The sequence below is a fragment of the Lissotriton vulgaris genome, chromosome 7 (genome assembly GCF_964263255.1).
Source record: "Lissotriton vulgaris chromosome 7, aLisVul1.2, whole genome shotgun sequence".
Lineage (NCBI taxonomy): Eukaryota > Metazoa > Chordata > Amphibia > Caudata > Salamandridae > Lissotriton > Lissotriton vulgaris.
In genome coordinates, this window is record NC_141695.1 from 269,029,070 (window position 1) to 269,053,954 (window position 24,885).

Sequence of the window (24,885 nt, forward strand, 5' to 3'; positions counted from 1 at the left end):
CGCACGTGGAACAGGAACAAACACACAAACAGTTAATAAATAAATAAGTCAACATTTGAAGCCAATTTACTGCAAACAAAAAAAATAAAACTGAATAATTATAAAGATACCGAATGTAAAATATCTTTGTGTGGGAAACAAAAGTTGTGAAATTTTGAAAATGCTTCCACAAAAAAAAGGAAGTCTAGAAAGGCACTATTATTATTAGCAGAGCTATAGGCAGGGTCAGAGGAACACCCCACAGTTGTCTGGTAAGACACCAGGGGATGTAATGGCTTAGCCACCGGACCCAAATATTTACCTTTTCAGTAAGATTTCTACTTGAAGGGTCAAAATCCGCCAGCTAAGCAGCAGTACAGATGGGATCCATGAGTCTCGATATGATGGTACTGGTTTCCTGTTAAAGCTACAAGCTATTCTTCAAATATATCATACCAGGAATACCCCTAGTAATTTAGCCAACATTTTTAACTGAAACTTGGCTAAATGAGCAGAATGTGTCAGCCATTAGCATAGCTGTGCCGGCAGGTTTTTCCATGTGCACCTCGAATCGCGAGGATGGCAGACGCGGAGGCGGGGTGGCAGTAATTTTTAAAGACTGCCTCTCCATATCGTCCGCAGTATCAGTTGCAGTCCCTGGTATGGAATGCTTATACTTTTGCCTTCTCCTAAACCCCCAACTAGCCATTGCTGGGATGGTAGTTTATCGCCCCCCGGACTGTGTTGAGAGCAGTACAGCTCGTCTTATAGACGCAATCACACTGAACGCGCTGAAGCACGAGCACTTCCTGGTTGTGGGTGATTTTAATGTCCACATTGATAGGGATGGCAATAGAGCGGCAGAGCACCTGATGGCAGCATTGAGTGCTGTAAACCTGATGCTCCATAATAAAGGTCCCACACATAGATCGGGACACACGCTGGATTTAATCTTCTCCACATTAGAAAGCATAGTAGTGGATGATGCACTCCCAGTAGTATGGTCAGATCATTGGCTTATACCATTCACACTAGTATTAGATAGTGTAGAATCTAGAAAAAGCAAGCACTCTTACATGAAGAGGCAATGGAAAAATCTTACTCCGGCCATCATGAACCCAATTCTGTCCCATGATCCGCCCAAGCGTACCATGAATGCCAGCGTGGATGCCCAGGCATTACACTACTGGATTAGCAGCATGGTAGAGATGGTAGCACCAGCAAAAAGGGTGACAGCGCAGAGAACTTCTCCCACGGCCCCATGGTTCTCTGATGATTTAAGAGCGGAAAAAAGAGCCTGTAAGAAGCTCGAAAGACAATGGAGATTAAACTACTGCCCTCTAGCAAAAATACATTTTAAAGAGGCCACCAAGCTGTTTCACAAGCATATCAGGAAAGGAAAAAAGAGTTACTATGCCTCCGTTATTCAACAGGCAGAGAACCCCAGCAAAGAAGTGTTTAAACTGGTTGAATCCTTTCTGAAGCCCCACTGTATCGAAAGGGATATCCCCCAATCCATAGCACTCTGTGATAAGATCTCTGTCTATTTTGACAATAAAATACAGATGGTCTATGACTCCTTTGGCCCGCATAAACCTACGGCCAAGGAGGATAGAGAGAATGGGGGCCGGCCCCCAGCCTCCCTGAGGAAATTTCAACCTATCCCGCTAGTTGAGGCAAGCCAAGAGATAACCCGGTGTAAGTCTGGCTCCCCAGAGGACCCTTGTCCGCCTAAACTGTGGGCACCTCTAGCGGACGCTATTGCACCTATGCTTCAACATATCTGGAATATTTCCATAGACACTGGGGAATTTCCGGAGAGTTGGAAGCATGCGACGCTTCTTCCACTGAAAAAGAAGCCAAACGGGGATGCGGAGGATTTAACTAACCTCCGTCCTATCTCTCTGCTGGCAGCTCCCGGGAAAATGCTGGAAAAATTAATTCATCGCCAGCTGAATGCTCATGTTGAATCTAATAACATCCTGCATGAGACTCAGTCCGGGTTTAGACCCGGCTTCAGCACGGAGACGGCGTTGATTGAGGTGGCTGATTCTCTGAGGTGGTCGTTAGATTCAGGGGACTCAGCTCTGCTGATGCTCCTGGATCTCTCGGCCGCGTTTGATACGGTGGACCATGCTAGGATGATCCAACGTTTGGCAGACATTGGCCTACAAGATCAGGCACTCGGTTGGATGCAGTCCTACCTGTCAAACCGAACGCAGAGGGTCACTCTAGGCACTTGTGACTCAAAGCGTAAGCCACTGCGATGCGGGGTCCCGCAAGGATCTGCCCTTAGCCCCCTTTTGTTTAACGTTTATCTTGCCCCTCTTTTCTCCCTCATTGCCAACTGGGGAGTCACCGCAATATCTTATGCGGATGACACCCAGTTGGTTTTTCCCTACTCTGAGGTGACAGAGGCGGCATTTGCAAACTTTAAGGGGTGCCTTCAGGATGTGGCCTCCTGGATGAATACTAATAAGCTGAAATTGAATCCGGGAAAAACGGAAGTGATCTTCTTTGGTAAAGGCAGTCACCCTCCAGCTGAGCTCTGGTGGCCAACTGAGATGGGTACTCCACCTTCCCCTTCCCAATGGGCTAAAAATCTGGGAGTTAAGTGGGATGAAAATCTCTCCTTTGCGTCCCAGATCCATCAGGTCACAGGCTGCTGCCTGAGCAAAATGAGGAATCTCCGCCCAGTCCTGAAGCTTTTGCCCGAGTCTTGCCGGAAAACCGTGATCCATGCGACCATCACCTCGAGATTGGACTATGCTAATGGCCTGTATAGCGGCCTCCCGAAATACTAGGTTCAAAGGCTGCAGACGGTGCAAAACGCGGCAGCCAGGTTGCTCAAACATATTCCTTTTAAAGAGCACATTTCCCCCCATCTTCGGGCCTTACACTGGCTCCCGATTGCCAGTAGAATAAAATTTAAAACTCTTACTCTGGCATATAGGTCCCTCTACGGCACCTGTCCTAATTATTTGAGAGCCTGTCTGCCTAGATATACACAGTCCCGCTCCCTTCGTTCAAATGATCAGGTGCTACTGAGTGTGCCGCGAGTCAAAAGGGCCAGACTGGGTGGTCGGTCCTTTTCAGCCAACGTGACCCGTCTCTGGAATTCCCTACCTCCTGAGCTGCGAAAGGCCCAATCAGAAACAAGTTTCAGGAGACTGCTTAAGTCGTGGCTGTTTTCGGAGCATCTATAAGTTGCAGACTCCCAGCTAGCTTTCTTGTCGAGCCCTCACAGCGCCGGGACGCCTCCTAGTTGAGGCAGCTGTTCGCGCTTTATAAATACTAGTATTATTATTATTATTATTATTGTTGTGTTATCATCGGACACAAGTTAGCATGTCTCAAAACACAAAATAGATATAGATAAATACCAATCAGAAGGCTAAAAATGAAATATGTATAATTACAGGCGAAAATGTTTAAAAAAATACTATAAAACTGGGAGCCCTACTTTAAAATAGTGCAATTGCCAATTCCAACTAGCTTTGGTAGTTCTTTTTGCAAAGATGCCCTGGATTCCCCTTTTTCTACCCCCCAGAAAGATAGGAATTCAGCAGCATACGCATCCCTCTAGTCTTTTCAGATCCTGCAGCCCTCGGGCTTATGACTTAAGAGAGCAGTGTTTTAGAATGTTGACCCATTAACAATAGCAGATTCCCTTAAGAAAACATTAGACACATTCTTACTTTATCAACAGTTGCCAGTAATCAGGTCAAAATCAATCCCAAAAGCCCTTGTTCCTTAATTTTCAAAAATGGTCAAATGGATACGAGTAAGAATCTGCTTCTTTGCTCCACTGGATGCTGACCAGTTAAATCACCTTCATGATCAGTGTACAACACACCTCTTCTAGGTGACACTTCAAATATACTCAATTGAGTCACAGCGCCTTGAGACCCTTAAGGGGGAGGAGCTGCACTCCACAAATACTGATTGATTGATTGAGTTATTCCCCTTTGACGTTCAGTTGCTAAAATATAAGGTTGAATGCGCCACTGTAGCTGCAGCCATTTTAAATTCCAGCAATTTGAATGCCCCTGGAATGAATACACTAAGGCATAAGAGAAAACAAGGTGGCTCTGGGTGCAAGCAATGTCTTTGTGAACAAGGATAAGAGTTGGAGATCAGGAAAGCAATTGTCATGTAACAGACCATGGTCAGTGGCCACTTCAAATCTTCCACACCTCTCCACGCTGATGGAAAGGCTTCAATGCAGGGGCCTCAGCCAAGGAGAAGGTGACAGTCAACTGGTTTGTAACTGATGACTGAACCACAGCCATACATCAGCTTTAAAAAATAAACATTCTAGTAACATGTTTCGCCGGCTAAGATGATACGGAAGTAGGTTCTTTAAAACTATTGGTTTATCAATGTGTAAAACTATAGCACCTACAAAAGTGACAATGTTAAGCGTTTGCACATGTGGAGAAGTGTGGCTCAGGGGTTAGAGGCGGCAGACCCGGAAGCTGAGATCGGTCCTGGACCAGGGTTCAATTCCCCGCCTTGGCCGGTTTTGGGCTAAAAATTCCACGGACTCGATAATTCTCGCTCCGGTGCCTTCTCGACTCACGGGTTCACACTCTGCGACTCTGGGCAATAGCTTGCTTAATCTCCACAACGGCCCCTTGCGGCGGGATGCCTGACTTTCACCTTGTGGATACCCTGCTGGGGCTATCACACAGGGGAATATCAGGACGGGTTCCCTAAGCAAGCGCCGGGAAACCCACTGCGGGTAGCTGTGCGCTATATAAGCTCAAATACATTTACATTTACATACAGGTGAGATCAGGGGCTCACCAAAAGACAGATTTAGTATCCATACCACAATAGAATGTTAACTTTGCATTTCAACACCGAGGCCTAGTGCACAGTGAGTGTGAGGGCTGCTTTTGATCCCCTGTACAATGTTTTGGATACAACACAAGGGTGGGAAAATGTTTACTTTTAGGTCATTTTTAGGCAACATCCGCAGTTTATAGGCACTCATGGTCAAATCACAAAAAAATAAAATATCTCAATTAAAATAGGAACATTGTACATGTTTTAGGGGAAAAGAATGTGGTGAGGTACTGCAACCCAGAGTACAACAATAGTGGAATCATGCACAATAGATTGCTGACGTTCCTGGTTAGGGTTTGTGAAACAATCCATACACTTACTATTCACAATATATGTGGCACATTACCTCGTCCAAAAGAAGATGAACAGTGCAAGGAGAAGCAGCAGCAGCAACGCAATTGTAACGCCAAGAGTAGCAAAGTTTTTGAATGGTAAAGTTGGCCCTGAAAATGAAGACAAGAGACATCTTGATAAATGTAGCCTCTTCGCTGGAGGAGAAGATAGGACGAAGAACACGAAAATTAGCTTTACACAACATGAACACAGCACATAATATAACTGACTGATTTCTTCAAACCCATATGCTAAAAACAAGTAATGGAAATTGGATCCTGTAGTTGTCAGGTGTACATTTGGTGAAGGCGGGATGGGGTGGGGCGAGGCTTCTGAGTGTTGAATAAGTGGAAAGTAGAACTCCCTGTAAGGGGATAGTACATGCTGGAGAACGTTGGGAGAATACAGGAATGTTAACAGATTTATACAAAGTCCCCAAAGGATGGATGAGATATTTGCAGTGCTTAAGTAGGATTTGAAGCACATTAAAGCACTATTAGGTGAAGGGTGGGCAATAGAACTGCATGAGGAGGCTAGAGACTTTGGTCCTGAAAACAGGTGGAGAGAGTATAGGTCCATCCAAGCAGTATAGGGGATCATGTTGTTAAAGAAGATGTAGTACCCTATTGGTGGTTCATGAATCTATATGGCAACAACTTTCTGAATGGCACGGTGGTTTCTTATGGTGATGGAGGATCTGGTGACCCTGGACATTGAAGCCCTAGACATTAACATTCCCCAAGACGACACCATAAGAGTAGTAATATCGATATTAAATTTGAGAAAAAACAAGGACCCCCTGGGTATCAAAAATACACAGATTCCTAGGGCAGGGTGAAAACCAATGTGAGTACAGAATCCTAGGCCATCCGCAGAGTAAGTGACCAAACAAGCTGGGACCAAAGGAGAAGAAGAATTGTCAGGAGATAATGTGTATATTAAAAATATATATATATTTAATTAAACATGGATAAAAATCATATAGAGACTCATGTAATAAGTCACACTATATGAAACGATAAAACAATACATCAAATACATTCATTAAAAAGCAAAAACATAATAATAACAATATGAATCCTGGCTAGTTATGACGATTATATACAAAAGAGGGGTATTTACTGAGACAACAAATGCACTTATAACAAAATAATTATCCATGTTTAATTAAATATATATATATTTTTAATATACACATTATCTCCTGACAATTCTTCTTCTCCTTTGGTCCCAGCTTGTTTGGTCACTTACTCTGCGGATGGCCTAGGATTCTGTACTCACATTGGTAATATCGATATTAGACACAGAAGATCTTGGAGGGGGGAATATTGATTTCATCATGCAGTGTGTTAGCATGGTTTTGAAAACCAACTTGTTTCTCTATAAAAAAGACCTCTTTCAACAAGTGAAGGGGACCAGCATGGGGGACACGTGTGCCCCCAGTCTAGGATCCCTTTATGTCAGTGCATTTGAACATGAATATGTGTTTAACGAGATCGCTCCCTTTTTTGAAAACATCAGTCACTGGTCCTGGTTCATTGATTACATCATTTTCATCTGGACCGGTACCAGTGAAGACCTAGGAGAGTTTGGTTCTTGGCTATACCTAGGGGATGCCAATTTGAGATTTACTGTTCAATAGCGAAACAGGAGGATTAATTTCTTAGACATCTGTATTAAAAACGGAGAGAACCAACTCTCAGTGGAATTATACACAAAGCCTACTGATAAAAAAAACAGACTGCTCCACTATGGAAGCAACCACCCCAAATCACAAAGAGATAACATCTCCTTTGGGGAATTTCTGTGGCTGCGCTGTAACTGTACAACCATTGAAGACTTTTGTGCTTATCTGAAGTGCTGTCGGGACCGACATTTTCGGCCCTTCCTTGAAGGAAGGTGATTGGAGGTGACTTCAGTCTACTATCATTCTAATGGAGGGAGTAGAACCGAAAATAGAGCCTATTCACAAGGCGTGTTGATATAATTCCGTACCCTTTTCCTTAGATTAGGGCTTATAAACTTATGTTAGGGGATAGATTCATTAGTATTAATGATAATCCGTCCTTTTGTAAGAGTGTTAATATACTTTCCATGGAGTTATGCTTATTTCCGGCCTTGTAGGCCTCAAACGTGAGAGACTCCATCTTTCTTTCTGCCCCGGCAGCTTGAGATGCTTCTAGGTCAAGTGTAATGTTTTAGTTACGAGGTGTTGTTCGCTTGGAGAGAACCGGCTCAGGCTGGCCCTTATCGAAAGACTGTATTTTTCTCCATTCCGAAGACATAACATCAGGCCGGCCGGCTGAGAACTTGTCCTTGGTACAGGGAGGTACAAGAATTTGGTGGGCGGCAGGTTACTGGCCGTAACTTTCCATGAAGGGACAAGCTTCCATATTAGTGAAGGCATGAGGTAGTGAATCAGTCAGTCTGTAGGCGGCAGCTAGTCGTTAGCATCAATGCCATTAATTATTCCAGGGCAGACAGTCGCCATTTCGAAGTCCGAGAAAGACCGAGAAGCTGATACTCTCTTAGAAAGATTGAAGTTATTTTAGTTGGAGCAGCTGGCGAACTCTGACATTAAGATCAGAGCATACAAAGTGAAGCAGTTAGTTGAGGGAACGAATACCAGAGTGGCAGAAACTGAGTTATAAGAACGAAGCCGAGAAGTGAAGATGGTCTGTGATTGAGAGGGGAGAGGAGTAGTGCAGAACAACCAGAGAGAAAGCAGCTGATGAGAGAAAGGTTCCAGTGACTTGGAGGGAAGCGGAGGAGACAGAGCATAGCGGTGCAGACGTGTATCCGTGACTGCAGAGGTGGGACCCTAAGACGAGCCAAGGCACAAACGAGAAGGGAACCCAGATGACTGCTGAGTCCAGACTTCATATTAATAAGGTGGCGTCGACCCTTTCTTATTAGCGTACACACATTCTAACCTTTCATTTTCCTTTGCAGGCTATATGTTATAGTATAGTGTTATATTGGTATATTGTTATTGTGATAAATAAAGTACCCCAGTTCTTAGTGAACCGGCATGTGCCTCTTGTTCTTGTATAATAAAGGTAACCTGTTCTTCTAGTCAGGTGCTGTCTCCCGAACGGACGCAACCCCCAATCAGGTAAATGGTAACTGAATAATGAGGGAGAGAGGAGCCCTTGAAATGGAGAAAAAGTTGTGCATCATATAATTTGGCCATCATTGTGTGATCTATAATATTGTAGTAATGTACCTCTAGTAAATACCGAGAGATTCCCCGACATGAGGAGCTAACGGTATTCATAGGAAAGTGATCGTCGTTGTGAGGCGGCGTTAATGAGAGCATCAGGGGGGACACTGATGTGTATACCCACAAGATTTTGGCTTGTACGGAGATAAAAGAGAGTACCAGGGGGGATACTGGTATTTATACCCACAAGATTGTGGCTTGAGGGAGCACTGGTTGCGGCCAGTGTGTAATGGTATATAATCAGAACTGCCTTAGGGTAGAATAGTCTGGGCCTGAGTTGCCGTGAGACTATATGGTAAGAGTGTGGTATTGTAGAAAACTTAGGCATGTATATTGCTAATTCCCCATCCTTGGGTAGGAGACATAGATACCTGTTGTAAATAGGTCCTAAGGAGGGAGGTTATACGTTCCGGCTGGGTTGGTGGTGCTCTGGTGAGCTGATTCTATCTGGTCCGAGAATCCGGTCGTTACAAGTGCTCAAACAGAAACTTCGTGACAGGGGTTATCCCAGGAATCTTATTAAAAATTATTTTAAGCAAGCAAGATTGCTACGATAGAGACTACGTGCTGGATAAGGATGGAGACAGGACGAAGACACCGAAAAGAACGTATTAGTGAGCCAATTTTCCCACGCAAGTCATCAAATTAAGAACATAATAAATAGGAACTGGAAAATCCTCAAAGAAGATAGAGACCAGCGTCTAGACAAACCTCTCTTTGCCTTCAGGTATCATAAAAATATGTGCAACTCATTGGTTCACACGTACAAAGACAATGAGGAAAACATACAGAGTGATTGGAATAACAAGAAGGCAGTTGGTAATCAGAAGTGTGGAACCGGTTTGATTTGCGAACTATGCATAGTAGCAATGACCAATGTTTTTAACGGCATTAGGCTCTCCCCAAATACACCTAACAATTGCAGGAACACTTAGTGCATCTTCTAGTTTGCCCATGTGGCTTAGCCTACGTGGGGAGATGGGACGCGAGTTGAGAGTAAGACTTCTGGAACATGAGTCCTCCATTCGTTTAAAGAAAGTGCACCACTTGTTGATCACTATACGCTGTCAAATTATGAGTGTGATGACTTCAAGTGGTAAATCTTGGAAAAAATTAAGATCAGGAGACATGGAGGGGACATAGATAAAAACAAGAAAAAGAGAGAACAATGGTATATTTGCAAATTGGATACCATCAGCAAGGGCTTGAATTCAAAATAAGACTGGATGTCCTTTACCTTGTGAGAAACTCCAAACTGGCTCTAGATATAACAACAGGTTTTAAATCTAGGAGAGGCACACTATCGACCACAAGAGGCACGTTAGTAGGGTGTTAGAGAATAGATGACCCTGCTTAATAAAGATATTTTTAGCCAGGGTTTGGGGAATCTAAAGTAATATCAACTATCAGTAAATATAGTGTTGGCTTTTTACACACTGTAAACACTTTAGATAAACGTAATTACTAGTAGAACAGTTACACTCTCATGGCTTTATATTAACAGCCTTAAGTAATGGTAGTCGAGAAGTGAATACGACCGAATATGAAGAAGGCCACGTAAAAACAACATAATGTGAACATCCTAATAAGTAACATGTAATGTAATTTAAGGAGAGGTTTGAAAATATTAGTTATCTTAATTTGAGCGAATTTTGCCTAAAACATGAGAAAGGAATAGAGGAGTCTCGTAAGGGAGAAGCACCAAGGCTGTCCCAATAGTCTCAGCGAGTAGATTATCCATTTAAATATGGCGGCGACTTTTTTCACAAATGGGGAGTGAGAGTTAACAGAAACTCCGTTTTTATTTCTACACACATACCAGATGTGAAGCAAAGGCAAAGCGCGACAGAACGAGAATGGTTAAGTGCGCCACAGGGATTCCAACAAGAATTTTTAGGTGGACCTGTTTTTGTTAGATATAAAGAGGGAGGTAAGATCCGGATCAGGTAACCATTGAACTGACCAGAAGGCAGATGCAATGTGTTGCGCATTAGAGAGATAAGCACGAGAAGTGAGACGACCGTTTAAGAGTTCAACAGGGAAGTTACAACTCAGGGCGGGATGCCCATTTGGACTTACCCATAGATTTGGGCACTGCCAAGTACTATTACAACCAAGTGCCAGGGTAGCGGAAATTGCCAGCGCACATTTTTCCTGGTTAGAGAAACGCCGCACTTCCAGGTGGGGGGACCCATGTTTATTCTTCCCGAGTGTTGAGCCAGGCGCATTATGGTTATATGTAGTGTGTAATGATGAGGCAACAAGCAGAGATAGAGAAGTGACCGGCTTTATTAGTTCCAAAACACAGAATGCCGTTAATAAACAGCTTTGGCTCAATACACCCCAATGTTCTATCCAAGCGCCGGGAGACACGCGCACAGGCACACAAGGTAGGATGTAATCAGGGAAGGAACAAGACTGGGGAGGTAATGACAGCATATTACATCTTCTCTAGAATGCACAGCTTTCAAATACACAGTGGAAATTGTTTACTTCTCTTGACAGTAACTAATACATTGCATAATCCTTGAATCTTATTCGGTCTAGGCTGCTATCCAATGTTTGATCAGATTCACTTTTAAGAATGTATCTTTTTCTTAAAAATCTTTGTAGACTCTTCTCTACATTTTAAATTGTTTTTAGTGATGATTATTTTAAATGGCATTGTAGTAATACTTGTAAATTGTTTAATGCATTTTTATGTCTGTACTTTTATGATATATTTTATCGAATAAAGTATTACAACAAAATCTTATGGGCGGAACAATTGTTCTCCTATCCCAAATGGTATTGACAGGACTGGTAGCCAACCCAGGAAGAGACACCTTAGGGAGGTCGTATATAGACATAGGATTAGAGCTATCCCTACATGTTACGCCTGTGCGTGACTAAGCAGAGGACGGCAGATTATTGTTCTGCAAACCACAAGGCCTGTTCACAGGCTCAGGGATCCTGCTTCTGGCAACTTTTGAACCATTCCATCACTGGCCATTGTCAAGGATTACAGCAGTTCCCTTAGTTGTGACCACACGCCTCGGTTCACTGTATTTGCTCATCTTGGCACCTTTCCTGGGATACCTCACTCTCACCACATCACCTTCCTTCACAGACATCTATTGTACAGCAATTCTGGTATCATAGTTAAAGCGCTTGTCCTTCTGGTGCTCATCCACCAGACTTCTCATCCTGCTCTCACTCTCTTTCTGGTTCTCGTTTTCCCACTTGGTTCAAGCCAATGACCAATGCAGTTGTAAACGTGTAATAGCTGCCCTACCCCTGATGAGTTTAAATGGGGTTCTACTGGTAGTGTTGTGAGGGGTGGTACACTACAACCACAGCCTAGTACGTAGGGCTGCCTCAACTGGAATATGAGATTTCAAGGGCATTTGGATGGTTTCTTTTATGAAGTGATTGGCCTGTTCTACTTGGCCATTTCATTGAGGGTGATACAAAGAGGACTTCACATGCTCTATGCCATGTTTCTTTTAAGAATGTGACTAATTCGGAGAATACAAACTGCACTCCATTATCAGAGACAAGCTGATGGGGAAAACCCTCTCTGCCAAACAACTCCTTCAAGAAGTCAATGACTTCATGTGTAGTGGGTTGAGGCACGAATTTGACTTCCACCCACTCGCTGACAATCAATCAACACTACGGCATAGCATAACTCTAGATTCAAAGCATTCATAGGACCCATGAAGTGAATGCCGTCCTTAATCCATGGACCTTCTGGTAATTTAACAGAGATCATGGGACAATGGTGTGTCAACAAAGTTTTGTATGCTTCTTTGCAAACTGAACAGTGAGTGACAAATACATCAACATCACGATTCATGAAAGGCCACCAGTATCTTTCCCTCAATCTCTGTTTGGTGCTAGTCATTCCTACATGCCCTTCATGGGCTAACGTCACCAACCTGTTTCTCATGGATATTGGTGCTAAAGTCTCACCCCGGAGAATGACATCATTGACAACACCAATATCTTCCTTAATTTTACACTAGGGTCTGATTGCCTCATCAAGTGCCTTTTCGTGTGACCACCCTTTGATCACATAATTTTTGACACTTTCCAACACGGTATCACCACTTATTGCTCCCAACTATTCTGATTTGGTAATGGAACCACTGGATTTGTGACCCTCGAACAAGCATGCAACGAGTAGATCATCTTCCTCATCCTCTTCACGCTCAGAATCCACACACGGGACACGTGACCGGTAGTCCGCTGACGCATTCACTGGGCCTGTAATGTACTCTATCCTAACTTTGTACTCCTGTAAATTGCATGCAAGCATCGCAATTCTTGGGGAAGGTCGGCTGGAACCCCTTCCTTCAAGTATACTGACCAGTGCCTTGTGGTCAGTACGGATGCTGAATTCTTTGCCCCACAGGAAACTTTTAAACTTAGTCACAGCCCAAACACAAGCTAACAATTCATGCTCAATTACTGAGTACTTTGTCTCAGGGTCCTTTAACTTCCTGGATGCGAATGCAATGATATTCTCCCCTTTCTCATTCATTTGGATGAGCACAGCTCGCAATCCGATTTGGCTGGCATCTGTTGTTACAGTACTTTGCAACTTCTCGTCAAATGACTGGAGTGACGGTGCTGGCTCGAGTTCCTTTTTAATGGTTTTTATGCGTTGTTTACATTCTTCATCCAAATGAAATTCAGCATCCTTCTTCACCATTTTTCATAGTGTTCATCATGCGCTTGAATGCAGATGACGCCGAACACAACCCACAGGGTAGCCTGTGGAATTGGTATGCCCCTTCTGGTGTGATGAATGCTGTGTATTTTCTTGACTCCTCTTGTAATTGTATTTGAGGGTTGGCGGCCCCAAAGTCTAGTGTAGTGAAGATCTTTGTTTGACCCAACGTCACTACCATTTTGTTGATTAGAGGTGAGGGTTGGCAATCAGCTACCACGTGGCGATTTACTTCACGAAGGTCAATGCACAAACGGATCCTTCCATTCCTTTTCTTCGCAATAACCATGTGCGACAACCTCTCAGATGCATTGGTTGGTTCAATGATGTCGTCCTTGCACCAACTCTCCAGAATTGAGTTCAGCACGAGCAGACATGGGTATATTCCTGAGTTTTCGTTTCACAGGGTATGCTTCACTCTTCAGGACAATCTGGTGTTCAAAGACCTTCAAGTATCCCAATTGCTCGCTGAACACCCCCTGGAATTCCTTGAGAAGAGTCTCCAAGCCTTCCTCTTGAACACTGAAAACATACCGTGGTTGGCAAGTGTTAATCATTATTTTAAGTTTTGGTTGTTCCAGCCAACCTAGAATGTTTACATTGTAGTCCACTACGAACATTGTAGTCCACTACGAAGACTTTTGTGGAGGTTTTCTTTCCCTTGAATGCTAAATCTGCCTTGAACACCCCTTTCAATTTTATCTTGTGCCCACCATATGTACCTGGAACTATTCGACCGGATTCCAAAGGTGTTGCGCACTTGAGACTACTGTAGGTGCCCTTGGACAGAATTGTAATTCTGGATCCAGTATCCACTAACATTTCTACCTCTTCACCATTCACACAGACTTCACACTTGGGTTGGATTTGTGCATCTTCACTGTTGATTATGGCAACCAGCTGCACTATGTTCTCCAGTAGTTCACTCTCATCTGAGTCTTCTTCGAATTTTGAGTCATTTACTGTATAAATCCTCTTAGAACGCCTCGCTCTGCAAACCATAAGGAAATGTCCCATTTTTCTGCATCCTTGGCAGATTTTTCCTCATGCAGGACACTCTTCACTAGTTGCCACTTGCGTGTTGGATCCACAACGATAACAGTTTGGCTTTCCAATGTACATGCTAGAGATTTTCCTAGTGAAATTCTTGTGTAGTTTGTGAGATGCAGATTCTTCCTCTTTGCATACGAGGTTGAATCTCATTTGTAGGTTGTCAGGTTTGCGTAGAAATTTCACTCCTTTAGTCGATCTTTCCATGCTTTTGATGGTAGACACCACTTTTTCGATGTTTGGATTTTTATGGCATAATAGTTTTTCTTGTGCCTTCATACACGTGGTACGCATCACCACCTGATCCCTTATCATCTAATCTGCATCTTTGAATGCACATGTTATAGCCAACATTCTTAACGGTGTGACGTAAGACTCGATTTCCTCGCCTTATGCTTGGTATTTATATTAAAAGTTATATCTCTCCATTATTACACTCATGGTGGTATCAAAATAGTACTTCATACTCAATCTTGCTTCCTTAAACACATCCCATACTTCATCCTCCACTTCCTTCTAAATGGAAGTTATGTAGTCAAAAAACCTCCTTCCTTCTGCCCCTAAACAGTTGTACATCATGGCTTGTTTCCTTGTGGGATTGTATTCAGTTCCATCAGTTGCCTCCAAATGTTTCTCAAAACATTTAACCCACTGTGTCCAATTTTCCGCAGGTGGCCCAGGGACCTCTAAGAAGGTGCTGGGCATTACCACTGCATTCATTACTCCAGTCATACTGACACATTACCGCTTTTCTTTTTTGCTTGCAAATGTCTAAAGAAGACAATGATAGGAAGGCGTCTAGCTCCCTCCTGTGGCAGTTCAAGGTAATGCCTGGTGGGTACACAAATGTTATATTTCCTTCACGTTTAGTCGAAGTTCCTCCCAAGGGCTGACAGGGATCAGGAAAGACTAAGGATGTAAACCAGAGGAAGGGTAGGCGTGGCGCGGAGGCGGTACGAGAAATGGGAAGTCCGTTCCGCCTCACTCTGCACAGGTCGGAGAGTGTGAGGAAGGTCTGAAGCCTCAGGTGATCTGCTGCACAGACGTGACTGGGTAAATATCATGTAATCCTCACCAAAAATAAGGGTGTAATGATAAGGCAACACACGGAGTAAGATAAGTGACAAGCTTTATTCGTTCCACATCATGAAATGCAATTAATAAACAGCTTTGGCTCACTTCACCCCAACGTTCTACCCGCGTGGCGGGAGACATGTGCACAGGCACACAAGGTCGGACGGAATGGGGGAAGGGACAAGACTGGGGAGGTAATGACAGCATATTACAAGTGGCACAGTAGGCTCGTAACACTTTAGGGCCGGTGTATATCTAGTTTGGATAAGGCTGTTAATAATACTTCAAAGACGTTTGACCCTTTTCCCTTGAATTTTAAAGCATCCTGAAGATAAATACAATAGAATTAGGTGAGATCACTGTTTGCCCTTTCAGCAAGATGGATCACGAGGATGTGGTAGATAGATGGGCTACCTATAAGAAATCGGACAAGGAAAAGCAGGAGGGAAAATATATGTATTTTCGCTTTTTTGCAGACCCATTTATATTAAGGGCATTACTAATATCGAGACAATATAAGCAAAATATACGAAGCAATCAGAAAAAATGGCATTATTCAATAATTAGATAATTGAATCATTAATAGTGTAATGTTGAATAATTAATAATCGTGCCGGAGAGAAAAGAATCTAATGGCTACTATTTTGCCTATATTTTGTTAGATTTATTTTAACAATAAGCCGCTGGACAATTTACATGAGGGACTATTTTCCTTTTCAAGTATAATAAAGGAGCAGGTGAGAAATCAATTCTTATGTAATGTCCCTAGGGACAATTAGTAGGATTATGGATAATGAAGCCAGTTGTAATGTTAATTTAAGGTAACTGAAGTAAATTTGTTTTTCCAGAAATGTTCTGAAACTGAGGCCACTATATCCTGAATGGCCGGACGGAGGTGTCTATTCTCCATGATTATAAACCGAAGAAGAGTACTGCTCGAATTAGGAAGGGATTGCTTTGATAAGTCTCTAGGTGAGATACAAAGAATAAGTTATTACTAAGGTTTGAAGTTATGTATGGTGGGAATTTTTTGGTCCTAATGATTGAATGATGATCTTAGCAAGAGATTTGCTGTTAGTGAAATGTAAGGTCAAGGAGATGGACAGTATGAGGGAGGTGCAAGGTTTGGGATATGCCCCATAGGAGTGCCCTAATAGCAAAATTCCCTCCCCAGTTTTACCTTTCCTGCACCCCCCCCCCATTCCCTTCCTCCCTTCCCCCTTTTCTATTCCCCCCCCCTATCCCTTTCATCCTCCTTTATAAATACAGGTTGAAGTCAATGAAAATGGGAATAGCAACATAAACCCGAAACTACTTGTGATTTTCAAAGTGTGTATCTACTATGTTTTTACCTGACAAAGGTCTATATGAATTTGTCGACAACAATGAGAAATATAACAATGTTGAGGGTGGTAAAATAATTGCCCTTTGTTTAAGACAGTGTTGCAATGTGAAAAATATAGTGATAGGGAAATAAATTGTTTTATGCACATTGATATGTATATTTTATCACACAGGTGTCTGAAAAAACTGTCTCTCTAGACAAATATGATAAATCAGAGAGTCACAAAATACCGTCTTGATAAAGATGGTGAAATAATCCCTTTCCATCAAAACGCGTCAATGCTTTCTCACACAATCCGTGGACTTTCTGGAACCACAGATTAATAATTAATCAGAATATTGGGTTCTCGTTTGTTCTTATTGTTTCAACACGGATATGTATGTTATGACAAAGTCTGTTGCTTTCCTTTATGTGTACTCTCTTTGTGTAGTTTGTATTTTATTCTTTTGCACTATATAGATGATTGATTTTAGATTGTTTTTATAAATGAATTGTGTTTTTGTGTTTTTATACATACTTTTATAAATAAAATGATACATTGTCTTTTTAAACAAATTTGTGTTCTCCTAGTTTGGGTTTAGCTTTCTGTTCGCATTGCATGAACGGTGTAGGTGGAGTGTGAGCAGCCTGAGTGAATGTCAGGACCATTTCCAGGTTTGTGAGTCTGTGTGACTATTGGAGTGATTTAAGCAATTCTTGCTAGTCATACTTTCAGTATTTAGTCCAAAAGAAACCTTCATTTCGACATTACTGACCATGACAGGCTTCCATATTTATAGTAAGGGTTCCAAGTCCAGCCAATCTGAGCGATAATTGCCAAGAAGCAATCTGTATGCACTGATATCTGGGTGTTGCCAGAGAGAATGCAGGGCCCACATCAAAATGTTATACATGTTGTGGCCCACAGGAAATAAAACTACTACTGTATTCTAATTCCTCATAACCTGGTAAACAGTTGGTAGGCTTATTTAAGAGTTGTTCTCCAAAGCGAGGTGATGGTGTTGAAACACAATGCTGTGCTTTGCTAGGTATGATAAATTATGTTTTAATACAGGAAAAGTATTTATGAAGAGTCTCGTGAGATGGCTACACTGAAGCCAAATTGTGATTGTTGTGTGTATTTATACTGTGGGCTTAATTAATTAATGATCAATATCTCACACAGAGAACAAAGGGCCTATTTATAGTCTGGCACGTGCCTCTCTCCACCTTCTGGGTCAGAAAGACCATCACCTGGTGCGGAAATCCAGGTAGAAAAAATCAGCTGAAGTTCACTAGTAAACAAAAAGCCACTTTCCCCAACCTCAAATTGGGGAAAGATCTGGATTTGGAGCAGCAGTAGACCTAATATTTTAGGACAGAACTCTTGTGGTGTCTGTCAACCCTGAAATACCCCCATCACCTATTATCGCAGGGATTTTCTTTTCCCCCATAACGCTAGGCAATTTATCTTAGCCAGCAGTGTAAACATAACTACATTTTATTCCTGTGCCTACTCTATTGTAGAGTATTTCCACAAATGATTCGGATCAATTCAGAATTTTCAGTTTTCAACTCAAATTCAGCAAAGAATCAAATATTTGGTGTTTCACACAGCTATGATGCGAATGTGCTTTATCATTTGCACCTGGACTATGATGGCATACCCCCTTTCTGCCAGTGGCTATTAATTGAACCATTGGAAGTACAGCATATGCTCGTCATTCTTCATTTTGGCTATGTCCCAAATTAATGTCCAATATAATCAGGGGAACAGCCTCCAGCTCAGGCATCTACCTATTTCAGATTTAGCCATGAATACAGAACTAAAATCCAATCTGCTCCATGCCTATCTTCCATCTGAACAGGGCAGTGTCTTGCCTTGGATATTCCTCCTGCTCCCTTTTGCAGCCTCTTCAATGGGTAGTTGAGGCTTTGGACATGCCTGTGGTGGGCGGGACTTTGGGAGATCAAGAGCCACCATTCTCCTTGCTGATGAGGAGTGCATGATAACTTTGATGTTAAGCAGCCACCATCCCCAGACTGGTGGTGTTTATGTCATTTCCAGTCAAATAAACATCAAATCCAGGGACACTTGTGAAGTCAAACTGTCACTAAGGAGCCTGTGCTGAATTTCAAATGTAATTTCCTACGGGTATGAGTGCCAGTGTGAACCATGAATTGACCGCCAGTTAATAATCATCTGTGACATTCAGGGTGAATATCCAATTGTTGCATCTTTAAGTACCTACCTGCCATCCTAGGGAGGTTCCGCCACTACATTTGAACCCTTGAAATTGATAAAGGGATTAATAGTCAAAGAGGGGTAGAAGAGCAGCAATATAACCACAGCCCTTTGCCTCATGAATCATCTTCTAGAGTTCATAAAGCATACATACGGCTAGGGTCAACATACACACATTTACACAATACCATTTTGAAAAGAATGTTTCTGTTTCTGAAGGGGAGTGTCAAAAATGACCATCTTTTTGCAGGGTTTCCCCCCAAACTGTACCATGTTTTGCTAGCATTCAAACTCTGTGCACTTACCACTAAACTGGAGTAAACTGTCTGTGCTATTCCTTTAAACAGATGAAAATTGGTTGATACCGGATTGGCACAAATAACTTTCCTATAAGGCCAGAGTATATGATGGAGAAATACACCACTGGCATGAAAAGTCAACTTTGACTTGTGAACCACAGCACCCGTCATTTCAACCGCTACAGTGGCAGTGAAAACAAGGTTTCAAGCCTACCCTGTGTAGCCTTACAGCAGGAGCTTGACCCCTGCAGCAAAGGCCTGTCAAAATCATACTATTGACAGGAAGGAAAACTTGATTTTGAATGTTAAATAAGTCACCCCTAAGATCACTTTGCTGCCCACAAGGTAGGGTGCATAATATTTAATAGTGTAACATTAGAAATGGCGTGTGAAGTCTGAATTTATTTAAGATATTGGATATTTAGCTGCTCAGGGGTTATGCTAATTTGCATTCGCTCTCCAGCAACTGTCAAGTCATTATATAGCCTGCATGTTGTGTGAGTGACAGCTGAAAGATGTGAGAAAACTTCTCCTAGAGAAGAGACATTGGCCTGGGTGTTGAAGTGGGTTGTTTTTCTTCCTCTTACAGAAAGGGTGAACCTAGAAACTTCATTAACTTGAAGGAGACCACCCTTTTCACAATCAAATGTAAGGGAAGACCTGGAAACAGCCTTTTGCCCCTCTTGGAAGATTAGCAACAACATTGAGGGGAAGGAAGCTACACCCAGAACCGGTTTTGAATGACCATATAGGAGGGAACTACTCATTAGCCTGGCGAGTCCTGAGGTTGGGCACATGGGTTTTGCACAAACGGAGAAAGGTTCCCCATTTAGGATTTTGGGACAAAGGTGCACTGTGGGAATTGTTTGCAGTATCTGAATTTTAAAATGAAAAAATATTTTTAAAAAGAGAAACACAACAATAACTATGATTGCCTGAGATGAAGCAGGGGTCGTAATCCCACAACAGGTTGTCCTGGACAATGTTTTTACCTTCCGTCTTTGTTCTTTTCTGAAGTCAGAATGTTCAAGTAGGGCAAAGTACAAGGCTAAAACCATTGAAGATCCAATGAAGGTTGGATATGTCATTGTTGAGCTCCTCCTGAAGCTGTTGGTGTTGGCACCAAAAGCTCCAAGAGAACAAATCTGGTTTTCATAGTTGCCAAGGTCACTTTGCTGCTGGGCTGTTTAGAGTTGTTGTCTTAGTCTACTTCAATATCATGCCCTAAGACTTAATCACTTTTATTTCTCAAATTCCTCTAGGGTACAAGGCTAGAAGCTGTAGTATTCAAAGCTCCAAAAGGCATGACAGCTTTTCCATGATGTTTACCTGAACATGTTTCAGCACAGCAAAAACATCTGCTCAAGACAAGCTTGGTTTTGTATCCAGTTGCGGCTACTACTACTGAGAAGTGGCGGGGTGGGGGGGAGGAGGAACACAAAAAAAGACAGATTTATAATTACACAAAGTAGCACTTACCTGCTCCAAAAACCCTGGTCTTCCTCCCGATCCGCGCCTCCTTTCAGGAACTACTGCGCAGGCTCCCAGCTGCAAATCCCAATGCTGCTCTAATGCTAGAAATACTAATCCCAGCAAGAGAGCCGTGCTGGGATTTGTCTGAGTGCCATGGTTCAGAGCTCAGACAGATCCTGGAAGCCTGTGTTGCCTCTCCACCCATTTTTCCAATGCAGCTCGGGTTGGAGAAAGGCATAGTGTGCATGACGGTTTGGCTGGCCGTCTAGGGCTGGCCAAACAGTCATGCTCACTTAGCAGTGCCTACCACAACCCCCTCCCCCCTGGTTCCGCAGTGTCACCATGGATTTCCTCCAGCATGGGGGGGGGGGGAACAACGCACCTCTGCCATAACAGAGGAGCCTCCCCTGTTTGTTGCTACGGTGAGTGCATTCATCCTGTGTAAGCTAAGCACCAAGGGCCACATGTATAAAGCATTTTTACAATCAGAAATGGCTGATTGGGCAGTTTCAAACCCCAAAAACGCTTTTGCACATGTACTAAACACAAATTGCTATTTGGTAACATGTTACCGAATCACCATTATTTTTTGCAATTCGGTATTTGGAAGGGGCGTGTAAAGGGCATCCCTTCGAAATCCCGAATCTAAATGGGATATATGAATGTTTTGCGACTGAATTATGGTTGCCAAACATTCATATTTTACCAGCTTCTTGAAGGAGGTGGTACCCATTCACAAATTGGAAGGGGTTCCCAGGAGACCCCTTCCTAGTTCAGAATAGAAAACAAATAGTTTTTTAAGATCAGGCACGGTCCCACGAACTACTGGTGACTATTAAAAAATGAAACTACAAAGTTTATTTTTTTCTTTTTCAAAGCATCCGATTACCTGCATTAAAAAAAAAAGATTGTTTTTTTCAAAAGCAATCACAGACATAGTAGTCTGCAGACCTCAACAAGCCACTGTCCCTTAATGGCAGTGATTCCTAATGGGTTGCAAACTGCAACCTACTTCATTAACATGAATGAGGTAGGTCTGTTTGTGACTGACTTAGCTTCACTAATGAAACTTAAAAGAATTTCATACATTGTAAGTACCAATTTCCTGTGTGCGATTCGGAGAGAATTGTAATTAGGAAACCGGTAATCCTAATGTTAGTACATCTGGATCCTTTTTTTAAAAAAATTTTTTATTAAAGGATTTTTAAATATTTGCCACCCTCTGGAACACAGAAGGGGCGTGAAACAAGTAAACGATACAACATAGCCATGGAATATTCATACCATACATCTTCATATAACATCAACATAAAGTAAATTAAAACTTACTTTTCAAAACAAAGTATATCATCAATTATAATTAAGATTAACTCAATATCCTAGAGCTTATATAATGATTTTAAAATCCTTTAAATACATTAAGTATACACCACGTATTATCTGTTATATACAGTTTATATACAGTCTATATACAAATACAGTTTATATACAATTTCTATATACATCATCCTTCTTCCTTCCATTTCGTTATAGCCTCCCATATTTTCAAGCCTAGTCTCCTCGAGTTTTTCCCCCTTCTAGAGTAGATTGCTCTTTCTAAATTGTATGTACTCAACAACCTGGCTAGCCATTGGTGAAATGATGGTGCCGTTTGATCTAACCATGCAGATGCTATACATAGTCTATACACTGCCATAGCAATGAAGATACAATATTTCCCTGCTTCGTCTTCATTACTACCATCTGTCCCTAGTAATATAGTCACGGGTGTTAAATTAGCAGCTATTTTTAATGCCCTTTGTAAAAACAATTCTATTTCCTTAAGTAGTATTGCTAAGTTTGGACATGTTGCAAACATATGGATAGCATCCGCATTTGCACTCATACACCTGGGGCAGTGTATACCATTTGTCGCTCCCCATTGTGCTAGTTTAGCCGGGGTATAATAAAGCCAGTACAAGGTCTTGTATTGTTGTGCCTGTAGTGATGCAGAACACAAAATATTTATCCCTAAGACTAATGAGTCTTTAAAGCAATCTTGTTCTATACCCAACTTCACTGACCAGCTTTCCCCCCATTTGACCATGTCATCTGTTCTATGCTCGTTTAACTCTGCGTAAAACCTTTTAATAGTGCAATCTACTCCACTCTCTATTATTTCTAATATATTGTTTTTTTCAAATCCTCTCGTCCCCCCTCTTTTATTTTGTAAGAAACTTCTTACTTGTAAGTATTTAAAAAAATGACTTCTTGGCAAATTAAATTTTTTCTGTATTATTCCGAATTGTTTCATCCCTTGTATCCCCATAATGTCCCCCATTTTTATTACTCCATTTCGAAACCACTCTCTATATATTGAATCGGAAAAAATATCTCGCGGAAATGCCCTGTTATCATACATCCTCGTATACCTATTGAATTTACCCAATCCAAATTTTTTCGTAAACGCCTTCCATAACTTGTGAGCTCCCACCAACGTCTTAAAGCGTGTTCTTTTAAAGTATAACGTGTCAAAATTTTTCAAAAAAATATTCTTAGTTTCTTCCCCCATCAAAATACCGTATATTGCTAATGATCCCAGATGATCCTCTCCTTCTGCTTCGGCTCCCCCTATTAATCCTATCATATATTGTAGAGCAGCAGCCCAATAATAAAGCTTAATATCTGGTAGTGCCCAACCTCCTCTTTCACGTGGAAGTGCCAGGAATCTCGCCGCCCTTCTAGTCTTACCTTTGGACCATATGAACTTGTTAATCATATTCTCGATTTTTTTAAACCAGACATTGTCAAACCATAGGGGAATTGTTCGAAAAAGGTATAAAAATTTTGGCATAATTAGCATTTTTATAATATTTACTCTTCCAACCAGAGTAAGATGGAGATTATTCAATCTGTCCAGCTCACCCCCTACTTTCTGTATGATAGGACTAATATTTAGTTCTACTACTTTTTCTAGTGCTGAGGCTATAATTATTCCCAAATATGTTCCTGTCAGTGCCACCCTGGAGTCCTGGCATGGTGCCTTGTTGTTTTTTATAATTTGTGTTTTTCCAGTGTTCAAGGAATACCCAGACACTTTCCCAAATTCTTTTGCCTCTTCCTCCACATATCTTATAGCCTCTGTGGGTGATGATGTTATAACCGCCACGTCATCAGCGTACGCCAGAATCTTATACTCCCCCCTGAGTGTGACAATTGGGGGAATATGTCTATTTAACTCCAGTTTTCTAATTAGCGGATCTAAGTATATAGCAAACAGCAAAGGAGAGCATGGACACCCCTGCCTTGTGCCCCTCTCAATTTTTACTTTATCCGTTAACCCTGCATTAATTCTAATTGCAGCGCTCGGGTCTCTGTATAGTGTCTTTATCGCTGTCAAGAAGCCGCTGCCAAATCCCACTTTTTCCAGGACACTCCATAGGTATCCCCATGACACACGATCGAAGGCTTTTTCAGCATCCAATAATAGTACCGCAAATGGATCCCCATTAGCCTCCGTCATGTCCATAAGGGTAATTAACTTCCTTACATGGTGCGTGGTCCCCCGCCCAGGAATAAAGCCGTGCTGATTGGTAGTAACTAACGGTGTTATTACACTGGCAAATCTAATGGCCAATACCTTTGAGTAAATCTTCGTGTCTGTATTCATAAGGGTAATTGGTCTGTATGACCCTGGGTCAGTCGGTATCTTTCCTTTTTTGAGGATAACCACTATTTCAGCCTCAGACCAAGTATTCGGTATTGAGCATCCCTTCTGTGCTTGTTTAAAAGTATAGAGAATATCTCCTGCCAGCTCCTCCCAAAAAACTTTGTAAAATTCCAACGGAATTTTGTCTGGGCCAGCAGCCTTTCCTGCTGGTAAACTCTTCATAGCTGCTTCTACTTCTTCTAATTCCAAAGCAGTGTCTATCCTCTGTTTCTCTGTTTCATCCAGCTGTCCCCCCTCATATTCATTCAGATACTCCATTATGTCTTCATGATCTTTTATTTGACTCTCAGAGTAGAGCTTCGTATAGAAGCTTCTGAAGACTTCCCTTATTTCTTGTACATTAGTTACCATCGTCCCTGAGATATCCTTTATTGCTTTTATCTCACCTAGAGATGCCTTCTGTCTAGTTCTAGCTGCTAACATTTTTCCAACCCTTTCATTCAACTCATAGCAATTCTCTCTATTCACTGTATATTGTTTCGCAGCCCTTTCTGCTATGTACTCTTCTGCTGCCGTTCTTAATTTTACAAGTTTCATAAATGGGAGGTCTAGTGGGTCTCCATTATAAGTTTGTCCTGTCCTATTATTTAATTCCTCCTCTGCCGACAACA

At 42.0% G+C, this 24,885-nt stretch overlaps 1 protein-coding gene across 5 annotated transcripts in view; it reads right to left on the minus strand.

The window, feature by feature from the left end:
• LOC147701363 (B-cell receptor CD22-like) overlaps positions 1–24,885 on the minus strand; it is a 550,058-nt gene that overhangs the window by 120,303 nt on the left and 404,870 nt on the right. For all 5 annotated transcript variants that reach the window (XM_086930063.1, XM_086930060.1, XM_086930062.1 and 2 more), the window contains one exon: positions 5,177–5,273. In XM_086930063.1, the coding sequence (XP_086786189.1) occupies positions 5,177–5,273 (97 nt within the window). The remainder of the gene's footprint in view (positions 1–5,176; positions 5,274–24,885) is intronic.